Consider the following 12351-nt stretch of genomic DNA (forward strand, 5'->3'; position numbering starts at 1 on the left):
TGATTTTGTGGTAATGGAGATTGGTTGTTAGCGGGGCTCTTAAGCCCCGCTTTTCTCGGTCGCCATCTTCCCGGAAGTCCTCCTCTGTGACTCTTTTGTTTTAGCTTCCCTAGTACTTGGATTACAGGTAGATGCCACCACACTCAACTTACACTAGTTTTTTATTACATATTTGTAGTTGAGAATTTGAAGAGAGGAATTTTCAGGTTCTCTAAGCAAAGCACTGATGAATCCTTAGGAAGAGGGAAATGCTGACTCTTCTGATTTGAACATTACATCGTAGTCACTTATTGAGTGCCAGCTGTACCAAATACCAGAGAGTGGGACAGGAGTTCCTGATTATCAGTGGCACTAGGGATGCCTCCAAAGGATCATCTTCATAAATGAAATAGATTTTTTCTAGACTTGAAAATATAAATAATATGTCATTCATAAGCATAGTGCTCATTTGTGTGAAGAGTATTCATGGTATTTTTCTTTTTCTTGGTAGTCATCAACTACATGGATACAAAAAACAATACAAAAATTTCAGAATTTCTTCTTCTGGGATTTTCAGAGGACCCAGGGCTGCAACCCCTCATCTTTGGGCTTTTCCTCTCCATGTACCTGGTCACGGTGCTGGGGAACCTGCTCATCATCCTGGCCACTGTCTCAGACGCCCACCTGCACACACCCATGTACTTCTTCCTCTCCAACCTGTCCTTTGTGGACATCTGCTTCACCTCCACCACCGTCCCAAAGATGCTGGTGAACATCCAGACGCACAGCCAGGCCATCACCTATGCAGGCTGCATCGCCCAGATGTACTTTTTCTTCCTCTTTGTAGGGATGGACAACTTCTTCCTGGCAGTGATGGCCTATGACCGCTTCGTGGCCATCTGTCACCCCCTGCACTACATGGTCATCATGAACCCCCAGCTCTGCGTGCTGCTCTGTGACGGGCCCCGCCCATCAGCCAATAAGTCCGAGAGCTAAGATGGAGCTGAGCGGAATTTCCCCAGAGCACTTAGGTGGTAAACAGCTTTCAGGAAGTGACGACAAGAGCATGAGATACACGGGAACACCGCATGCCATAGGGCAACAGCCAATGGACTGGCTGTTGCCATGAGTTGTGCACGTGAACAGTCTGCTGATTGGCTGTTGGGCTCTATATAAGGGGAAGATTTCTGGGGGGAGGAGATCGACGGGAGAAGATCTACGGGAAGAAGATTTACGGGAACTGTACAAGAACCTGGGGTAATAAAACTGCTTGAGGAAGATCGTGTAAGAGTCGTCACTGCGCCCGACAAGTGGTGGCCCGTACGGGGAACTTCGCTTTGATCAGAACCTCGGCAGTCCAGGGCAGCTAGCTGGTAAGTACTGTACAAGAACCTGGGGTAATAAAACTGCTTGAGGAAGATCGTGTCTTTGATCAGAACCTCGGCAGTCCAGGGCAGCTGGCTGGTAAGTACTCCTTTGACTCCGAAAAGGGAGGAGGAGGCTCCGTTTACGGAGGGTTATTTTCCCCGATCAAAGGGGGCTCCATTAAGGAGGATATTTTTTAGTGTAAGCAAGTTATTTCCCCGATCAAAGGGGGCTCCATTAAGGAGGATATTTTCCCCGATCAAAGGGGGCTCCATTAAGGAGGATATTTTTTAGTGTAAGCAAGTTAGAGAATCGGGCTGGTCCTGATTCGATTTTCTCGAACAAATAGATAGGGTAGCGCCATGGTTTACAGTATCAGGGAATCTTTCTTTAGCAAGCTGGGATAAATTGGGAAGAGACGTAGAACGCGCCGAAGAACAAGGTATTGTTACAGGAGGGACTCGGCCGCTTTTTCGGCTGATTCGTGCCTGTTTGGAAGAAGGGCGCTTTGGAAAATTTGTGCAGGAGGGCCAGGCAGCTTTAGACGGTGTAAAAGAGGAACGTTCAACTTCCTCTAAAGTGGCCAGTGAGGAGGATTCAGAGTCAGAGGGGGAAGATGACTCTGAGGAGGAATTAGAGGCCATTTGTAAACAAGTGAAAGCTTTTGAACTGATTAAAGAGAAAATTTCGCCTCCTCCGTATAACCCTTCTGCGCCCAGAGCAGGAGAAGGTGTCTCTTTTAGTAGTCAGATGTGGAGAGATGCGGGAATTGGGTCGTCAGCTGCTTTCAATATAGCAATAATAGAGAGTTTACATCGCTATGCCATGACCCCAGGAGACTGGCAAAAATTTAGTTAGGGCCACTTTAAATCCTGGCCAATACTTGGATTGATCCACAATGGGGGCTTCTGACTGCTTTTCCTTTTCCATTGCCTTTGAGTCATTCTGCTCAAGTTTTTCCCCGCTTAATCCTTTTACCTTTTCCCCTAAAATTGGCACAGGAGCAAATTCTACTTTTGCAGGTTATAATTTTACTTATCAGAGCCTGACCATGGCCTTTCATTCTAACCCATTTGATCTGTGGCTTCTTTGTGGGATAAATGGCAGTTGCACGGATTTAGCTCCCCTTGTCATGATTAATGATAACGCGTCTATTGCCGCTAATCTTTCTTGCGAGCTTTCTGCATATCCTACAGATAACTGGTCATCGAAATTTGACAATTTGACAAAACAATTGCGGTTGGAGATCATCAAAACCAATACTACTCGAGTTGACCCGGTGATGGCCCGCACCTTGATGTCCTGGATCCAACAAGCAGCTCGTCATTTAAAAGAGTGGGCTGGACTGGGTGCTCTTGGCCTCTGTCTGGTCTTACTGTGTATCTTATGTCTCTATTGTCTTAGAAAACTAATCCGTCAGCGCGCTACAGATCAAGTGCTCATAGCTCAGGCACTTGCAGCCATGGAGTTGGGACAATCCCCTCAAATATGGCTTGCGGCGATGGGAAAGTCTTAATGACAGGATGCCAGCTAGGACTGCACTAGGGACCCCGGGAGGGTGCATCCCGAGGAGGGCATGCTCAACTGCATACGGGTTGCCACTGATTCTTGTCCCGTCCCTGGAAAAAGGTGGTGGGCCTAGAAGCCCCTTCCAAACATACAGGGGTTGAGTCCTCTGTCCTCTCCTGTCTGAAAAAACAAAAAAGGGGGAACTGTGACGGGCCCCGCCCATCAGCCAATAAGTCCGAGAGCTAAGATGGAGCTGAGCGGAATTTCCCCAGAGCACTTAGGTGGTAAACAGCTTTCAGGAAGTGACGACAAGAGCATGAGATACACGGGAACACCGCATGCCATAGGGCAACAGCCAATGGACTGGCTGTTGCCATGAGTTGTGCACGTGAACAGTCTGCTGATTGGCTGTTGGGCTCTATATAAGGGGAAGATTTCTGGGGGGAGGAGATCGACGGGAGAAGATCTACGGGAAGAAGATTTACGGGAACTGTACAAGAACCTGGGGTAATAAAACTGCTTGAGGAAGATCGTGTAAGAGTCGTCACTGCGCCCGACACTGCTGGTTCTGGCGTGCTGGATCCTGAGTGTCCTGCATGCCCTGTTACACAGCTTAATGGTGCTGCGGCTGTCCTTCTGCACAGACGTAGAAATCCCCCATTTTTTCTGTGAACTGAATCAGGTGGTCCAACTTGCCTGTTCTGACACTTTCCCTAATGACCTGGTGGTGTATTTTGTAACTGTGCTGTTGGCTATTACTGCCCTGGCCGGCATCCTCTACTCTTACTACAAGATAGTCTCCTCCATACGGACACTCTCCTCAGCTCAGGGCAAGTACAAAGCCTTTTCCACCTGCGCCTCCCACCTCTCTGTGGTCACCTTATTTTACTGCTCAGGTCTAGGTGTGTACCTGAGTTCTGCAGCCACCCACAGCTCACACTCAAGTGCACCAGCCTCGGTGATGTATACCTTGGTCACCCCCATGCTGAACCCCTTCATCTACAGCCTGAGGAACCAAGATGTCAAGAGGGCTCTGCGCAGTCTCTTTGGAGGGAAAGTGTAGAAGGGCCGTTGTCCTGGGCTTCAGAGCCACGTTCCCATGACTCAGGGAGCAGAGCCTCAGAGCTGGGAACTTCTGTTTAATTCCTGGAGATCCTGTAACTCTGATTTCACCCTCTCAGTGCAGTATATGCAACTCACTTTATTAAGCTTTTTGCTCTTTTCCTTTTGTTATTGTCTGGATTTTCCAAAGTTTATTCTGAACATTGAATTAGAAATATTTGAGTGGGGCGTGGTGGCGCACGCTTGTAATCTCTGCACTTGGGAGGCGGAGACAGGAGGATTGAGCAGGTTCAAAGCCAGCCGCTCTGGCTTAAAAGACCCTGTTTCCAAATAAAAAAGTATAAAATGGGTCTGGGAGTGTAGCCCAGAGGTAGAAGGGTTTCCAGGAACCCCAGTACTACCACCAAAAAAATAAAAAAGAAAGAATGAAATGAAGGAAGGAAGGAAGAATAATGTAGTTCAAGTGATCATGACATACATGTACATGGCACTTGTTGAGCTCCTCTGGCTCCTCTCACTGCCTCCCTCACCCATAAATGATATTAGATTGACATTGGTATTCTCACACATTGATGGAGATGTTTCTTCCACTAATTCTACCTGCTCACCACCCTCCCCTCTACCTCTTCCATTGCTCCACTAAGGTTTCTTCTCCATGGTCTAAAGTCCCTCTTGTATCCTGATGAATTCTTAGCTTCTGCATATGAGAGAAAACATATGACCTTTCCATTTCTGTGACTGACTAATCTCACAGACTGTTCTCTAGGTCCGTCAGTTTTCCTGCAAATGACACAACTTTGTTGTTATTTATTGTTCAGTACAATTCCGTTTTGTGTATAGCCTATAATTTTGTAATCAATTTGTCTGTTGATGATCAGCTAGGTTGGTTCAATAATTTGGCTATTGTGAATTTGCTGCTATAAATATGGTTATGCAGGTTAAATTAATAATGTTAATATTCTGATTTAAATTGTTTTGGAAGAGATACTCAGGATTGGTATAGCTGGATCATATGGTGGGTTCATTCTCAGTTTTGTGAGACATATCCACACTGATCTATTTAGCAGCTGCACTGATTTGCAATCCCACCAACAGCATGTAAGTTCATCTTTCACCACACCCTTGCCACCATTATTGTTTGACTTCTTCATGGATTGTCATTTTATTTGGTGTTAAATACAATCTCAGTATAGTTTTGATTTGCATTTCTCTGATTGCTAATGATCTTGAACATTTTTTTCATCTACTTATTGGCTATTTGGTTTTTTTTTCCTTCTGTGAAGTGTCTATTTAGTTCAGTTGCACGTTACCTGATTGGGTGATTTGGTTTTTTTTTTTTTTTTTTTTTTGTGTGTGTGTGTGTTTTAGTGTTAAGTCTTGATTTTCTTTGCTAAATAGAAACTTCTAAATTTAATGTCATCCCATTTATTCATTCTTGTTTTAATTTCCTGAGCTGTGGGGGTCTTATTGAGGAAGTTTTTATGTGTGCCTATATGTTGGAGTGTTGGTCTTATGCCCTCCTCTAGTAATTTCAAAATCTCTAGTCTAAAGCCAGGTGTGGTGGTGCATACTTGTAATCCTAGTACTGGGGAGGCTGACACGAGGATTTCAGGTTTGTGGCCAGCTTCAGCTACTTAGTGAGGCCCTCTACAATTTAGTGAGATCCTGGTTCAAAAAAGAGAATAAAAAACAGCGCTGGAGGAGTACTTCAGAGGTAGAATGCCCCTGGGTTCCATCCCTAGTACCAAAAAAAATCTCTAGTGTAATTTCCAGGTTTTTTACCCATTTTGAGTAAATCCTTGTGTAGGGTGAGGCTGAGGTTTCATTTTATTTTTCTACAAATGGATAACTAGTTTTCCCAACACCATTTGTTTAAAAGGCTGTTTTAATGCTGAGTGTTGCTTCTTCTGGGTCTTTTGTTTTTCCATATGAAATTTAGAGCTGATTTTTCTAGCTCTGTCAAGAACGACACAGGTACTTTAATAGAGATTGCATTGAATCTGTATAGCACTTTTGGTAGAATGTTCATGTTGTCCTATTATCTTTTCTATATTGTTGGCTGTGTGGTCAATAAACTTTGTTCTAAGAGTGAGACTCATTTTTAAATGTGGCCTACTCTGCCAGTGAAGTTTTATTGAGAAATTTATTTCACTTATTGTTTCCTTCATTTCTCTCAGGGTCTCTTTCTGGTTCTTCTTTGGGGCCTCAATTTTTTATTGATATGTTTCTTCATACTCTGTACACTTTCTCTGATATTATATCTAAGGTATTTGATTATATTTAAAAATAAAAATTTGAATTTTCCTGGCATTTTCTGAAGCTCTTTATTGGTGATTTCCATTGTTGTTGAGTTTTGGAAGTTTATTGTTTCCCCATTGGTCTTCATTCTCATGTTTTCAGGATTCTTAGGTTTGTGTTGACATCCTCTTTCCACTTTGTGTGGAAGTACTATGACTTTTTGTTACTCTTTATAATAAGTCCTATGTTGTGGTTATATATTTGCTTAAACAAATCTATTTCATATAATCAGACTTTTTTTTTCCATACTGGGAATTGAACCCAGGAGCATTTTACCTCTGAAATACATCCCAAGCTCTATTTTTTATGTTTTATTTTGAAACAGCAACTCACCAAGTTGCTGATGGCACATGTGTGATCCTCCTGTCTCATCCTCCCAAGTACTGAGATTACAAGCCTGTGCCACCATGCCCGGCTCATATAATCAGAATTTTGGGTTAGTCCCCTAGAATCTCTTTAGTAGGATATAGTTCTTAATTTGTGGAAGTAAGCAGGAGACTCTGACTGGCTGCAGAACTCCATGCTCTTGGGTGCAAACTCAGTAGGACCACAGAATATAATATTTTAAGCCTGCGATCTGGCTGGATGAGATTTAAGGCCCAGGGACACCACCACTGCTCTTTTGGTTGCAATCAGGTGAAACACTGTGAACCTCTTGCCTCCAGTCTCCATGGTTGACCAGCCTGACCTCACCAGGGTCAGAGATTATGACCTTCTGAGCCTGCGGCCCAGCTGGCTGAGCTTTGATGCCCCAGGGACACCGTCGCTGCTCTGCTCCTTGTGCTCACATGAAATTATGCAGTGATTGCCTCCAGCCTTTGTGGTGGCAGGGCTCAGGTCCAACTGAGACAAAGGTTATGAGATTCTGAACCTGGGACATGGCTGTCCGAGCTAAATTACCCTATGGGCACTGTTGCTGCTCTTCCACTGCAATTGTCTGAATCCCTTCTGGCTCCTGGCCTCCCTGATTTTGGGGCTCCAAAATACATCAGGGGAGAGATTATGCCATTGGACCCTGGGGCATGGGTTGGGGAATTATTTACCTTCAGAGACATTCTGGTGGTCTAGTGGCTGTTATCACTTCCTACTAGCCAGCTACCGGCCTCGGTACATTTTGAGTCCAAATACCACTCCCAAAGCCGGGCGTGGTGGCGCATGGTTGTAATCCCCGCGCTTGGGAGGCGGAGACAGGAGGATTGCGCAGGTTCGAAGCCAGCCGTACGCTGGCTTAGGAGACCCTTTTTCCAAAATGAAAATGTAAAAATAGGTCTGGGAGTGTAGCTCCGAGATAGAAGGGCTTCCAGGAACCCCAGTACCACCAAAAAAACACCCACAAAAACAACAAAAAAACAAATACCACTCCCACAGACACCACCGTTGATAAGCCTGTGGTTATCATTGGAGACCCTGCAGAAATGAGTGGACTGCTGGCTCTAGTTTCTGTCCACATTTTCCTAGGGACTGTCTGCTAATTCATGTTTGTGCTATGTCTGACTGTCACTCTTGTCCCCATCTCTGCAGAGATGGTTTGCAAACTCATAGTCTCCACTGGTTTTCTTGTTGCTACAGGAGTCTCTGTAGGCCTCCAGGCTGCTTTGGGGATGATATGTAAACTTATGGTCCTTTTAAGGCCTTTTGTAGTCACTTGGGTCCACGGCACAAGGGTCTAGTTTCTTGGTCTTGAAGAGTTCCTGTAGCCACAGGAGTTCACTGGACCATTTGGTTGGTCAGTCTCGACATTCACAGTCATGAGGTGCTTAAGCAGGAGGGTAGAATGGGTTTGCTTTTTTGTATTGGTTCTGACCACTGGCTTAACAGACTTTAGCTGCTTCTTTGCTGGAATTTGTCTCAGAGATTCACCAAATTCTGTCAGATGCCAATCCAGCATGGACTTTCCAAGATGTCTAGAGCCCCTATTTTTTTGTATTTACTTTATGGGTGGAACTGGAGGTTGAACCCAGGGGCATTATATCTCTGAGCTATACACCTACTGCTTTTTATTTTTTATTTTGAAACAGATTCTCCCTAAATTGCTGAGATTCTGGCTAAATTGTTGAGTCTGGCCTTAAATCTGAGATCCTCCTGTCTCGCCCCCCAAGTACTGGGATCACAGGCCTATGCCACCATACCTGGATGATTTGTTTTAATGTTAAGTCAGTATATTCAAAGGTGATGTGGCTGAGGATGTAAACATGTTTTGGGGATCATTATTTTCCTTTAAAAATCTTTCAGAAGGATGTTAGCTGTGAATAAAGAGGTGGGAGGGGATCAAGGAAAAATGGTGAAGGAAAAATAGCAAATAATTTTATGTCTTAAATGAAGATACTAGTCCCAATGCCACTAACATGTAGGAGGAGGGAGAGACGAGGGAGTATGAAGGGAAATGACCAAGTTCTATGTGCAAATGTATCACTTTGAATCTGACTATGATGAACTATTATAGCAATGCCCCAGTAAAGTTACAAAAAAATGAGTTCATATATAAAATAATAGGCAGAAGCCAGGTGTGGTGGGGCATGCTTATAATCCCAGTACTTGGGAAACTTGAGACAAGAGGATCACAGGTTCACGGCCAGCCTCAGCTACCTAGGGAGGCCCTCTGCAACGTAGTGAGACCCTGTTTCAAAATAAAGAATGAAAACAGAGCTGGTGGGGTATCTCAGAGGTATATTGATGATGATGATGATGATGATGATAATAATAATAATAATAATAATAATAATAATAATAATAGTCAGAGGCAGTGGTGCATTCCTCTAATCTCTCCTACTTGAGAAGCTGAGACAGGAGGATAACATGTTCAAGGTCAGCCTCAGGAACTTACTTAGACCTGAAAAGTGATCTGGTTATTGTAAATTGTGGTGCTAAAAACATGTGTATGTATGTACTGCTATTTGACTTTATTTCTTCTGGATAGAAACTATAGAGTGGCATAGGGGGTCAGATGATGGTTCCCTTTTTAGTCTTTGAGGAAAGCTCAAAATAAAAAATGTAGTATAGACACACAATGATATTTTACACTACCATGAGAAAGAACAAATGACGTAATTCGCAGGATAATGGATAGACCTAGAGAATATTACGCGAAGTGAGATCAGCTAGTCTCAGAAAGTCAAGGATTGAGTGTTTTCTCTCATATGTGGAAGCTAGAGAGAAAATAGGAAATAGAAGGGAAAAATGAGGAGAGAGACCAGTAGAATAACGGAAGAGGATTGGGGGAAGGAAGTGGGGATGGGAAAAGGGAAGATTAAGGAATGAAAGAGTTCAAATGATGCTAAATTCATATATGAAGGTACTACTACCAACCTCACTAACATGAATGGGGAGGGAGGAAGGGGAGCGGGGTGGATGCTGAGTTAAATAAAAGTGATGTTTGTGTGCATTTATATATCACTTTCCATATCACTGTGTTATGTAATTATAATGCATAAAAACTATAAAAATGAAACAATAAAAATCACAACTATCATAAAACTAAAAATTAAAACAAAAGGGCTGGGAATGCATTTCAGTGGTGGAGCATTTCTGGGTTCAATTCCCAGTATGGTGAAAATAAAGAAAAAATAATAACTGAATGCAAAAATTATCATAGTGTCTAGAGTGTGCAAATATAATATTCTTTTAAAATAATAGATGAAAACAATTCAGGGAAGAGAAGAACTTAAACCACCCACCCCTGACCCTTACAGAGCAAAACAGTCTTTCTGTTGAAGGATGAACTAAAAAATTGATTTACAGTGTCTACCCACCTTGAATCTAGTTAGGATGCAGTTTCTGTGGCCCCCAGGAGAGCTATGACCTCAGAATTGGCATCTGAACTTACGTCTTGGGTCATTCTTTTGCATAATAAAATTTGTCTAGAATTGGTTTTCCCACCTTTTTACTGTTGTTATTTGAGAGTAGGGATAGTATTCATGTTAGGAGGTGTCCTGTGCATTGTAAACATCTTCCAGTGACTGCCAAATATTCCGGGAGGAGTGTAGATCTAGTGTGAACCACTGGCCAGAGTTTGGGAAGTGGAAGCATCAAGATCGCATCTCTACCTGATGTGACCCTGTCACCCTGTTTCTCCAGTGGGGATGGAGTTCAATGCTAGCAAGGCTGTTTAATGGGTTAGGCTGCTGTAAGAAGCAAACAACACAGTCCCTGTGAGCTGCTAAGCTTAGGTTATGATACTCAAAAAACCAAGTGCATCTCTTCTTGACACACATTTCAAGAGGAGGGGCTGAATGAGAGACCTTTACCTGTTTGTAACTTTAAAAATTCGAATCATGCTTAAAAAGGACCACAATGCAATGCACACATTGGCCAAGGTTCTATACTAGAGGAACACGCTTCTTTCCCTTGATAAAGAAGGGTGACCATTCCTGTGGGTGTCAAGTGCTTCCCCCATCAATGCTTTGTGGATGCATGAGATATAATTAAGATGAGTTAATTAGTGTTAGACTTTAAAAAACACTTCAATTCAAAGGAGAGAGAACGTGGGAGGAGGCAGGACCTCAGGGGCAGGTGAGGGAATGCAGTAGGAGGAATAAACAGACACACAGCTTCATCATCTGGTCTCCTGGGAACAGACAATCAGCAGGAAGAACTTCTTTTCTTCCCAGGCCAGTATCCCTCAGGGAGGCCGCATGCTGGAGGATGAGGTAAAAGGAGGGAAACGAGCCTCCTGAGTAGGTAGAGGGAGCTGTGATCTCCTCTGCCCTGGTCCCTCAGCGTGCACGGCGTGGTGGGACAGGACAGGGAGGTGTCTTTGAGGTCCGAGGTCTGCCTGGGGTCCCCACTCCTGACTCCGTCCTGCCAATTTTCCTGGGGTCAGAGCTTCTGTCACAGTCACCCGCCATCCAGGGTGGTACCTGCCCCTCCACATGGAAAGCTTCCTCCCAGAGACTGAGTCCAGGTGAGCTGAGAGCCCTCGGACTCTGCACAAGAGGATCAAGGAGTTGGAGCCAGGAATCTTTCCCGAGGCCCTGAGAGCTGCTACACCCAGCTTGGACAGGGCTGCTGTGGGTGCTGGCCTTCCTGATGAAGTAATGATTTATTCCCAATGTTGCATTTCTTCACAGTGCTAAAATGAGAAGTGAACCTGGAGCTGATTAATGCAGGTTTATTGCTAAGCAGGAAATGATGGTAACAAAGGCCTGAGGAGCAGACAAGATGGGAGGCAGGAAGGGCTCGCAGTACAGACACAAGTCCAAGGGGCTTTGTGATCGAGGGTGTGGAGGAATAGGAGGATAAAAGACAGACATAGGGTAGGGTGTTTTCATGGGAGTACTAAGGTGAGACTTAGTCTATATATTTGACTATGATTCTGTATTGTTGACAAAGATCCAGGGTAAGGACTTTTAAACACTGTAGGGTGATTATGAATCAGAGATTTTTCATTGCACATTTTTATGTGCATAGCTTTTTTGCTTATAAGAACAAAATAGACTACTATCAAAATGTTTTTTTATTGCCAGGCGTGGTGGTACATGCTTGTAATCCCAATACTTGTGAGACTGAGACAGGAAGATCGCAGGTTCAAAGCCAGCCTCAGCAGTTTAGTGAGGCTCTCAGCAATTTAGTGAGACCCTGTTTCCAAATAAAATATAAACTAGGTCTGGAGATATAGCCTGGAGGTAGAAAGCCCTTGGGTTACATCCCTAGTACCACACACAAAAAAGGTTTTTATTACTTGTTTTTGTAGTACTGGGGATGAAACCCAGGGGCATTCTACCTCTGACCTACAACCCCAGCCCTATTTTTTATTCTTTATTTTGAAACACAGTTTCACTAAGTTGGAGCTTCACTAAGGAGCTGAGGCTATCTGTGAACTTTGATCCTCCTCTCTTAGCCTCCCAAATACTGGATTTACAAGTATGCACTTCCATGCCTGGTTTTATTACATTTTTAAAAATAAAAAATAGAATAAAGAGTATAGTCTACATTATCATGATGTGTGTTTAAAAACAAAGAATAGGATACAGACTTGCCTTCCTTTCTCTTCTCCTCCTTTTCTCTTTCTCTTTCTCCTCTTCCTCCTCCTCCTCCTCTTCCTCCTCCTCCTCCTCCTCTTTCTTCTTCTTCCTGTCTCTCTCGCTCTCTCGCTCTCTTGCTGTCTCGCTCTCTCTCTCCCTCTCCCCTCCCTCTCTACCT

General features: G+C 43.9%; 1 protein-coding gene across 1 annotated transcript; it reads left to right on the forward strand.

The window, feature by feature from the left end:
• Positions 1-501: 501 nt before the first annotated feature.
• LOC308276287 (olfactory receptor 7A10-like) lies at positions 502-3916 on the forward strand (the record flags this gene model as incomplete). Its single annotated transcript, XM_080714941.1, has 2 exons — positions 502-924; positions 3395-3916. 2 exons carry the CDS (start codon positions 502-504, stop codon positions 3914-3916), a joined length of 945 nt encoding a protein of 314 aa, XP_080571067.1.
• Positions 3917-12351: the final 8435 nt, after the last annotated feature.

The sequence above is a fragment of the Muscardinus avellanarius genome (assembly GCF_963383645.1).
Source record: "Muscardinus avellanarius genome assembly, chromosome: 18".
Taxonomy (NCBI): domain Eukaryota; kingdom Metazoa; phylum Chordata; class Mammalia; order Rodentia; family Gliridae; genus Muscardinus; species Muscardinus avellanarius.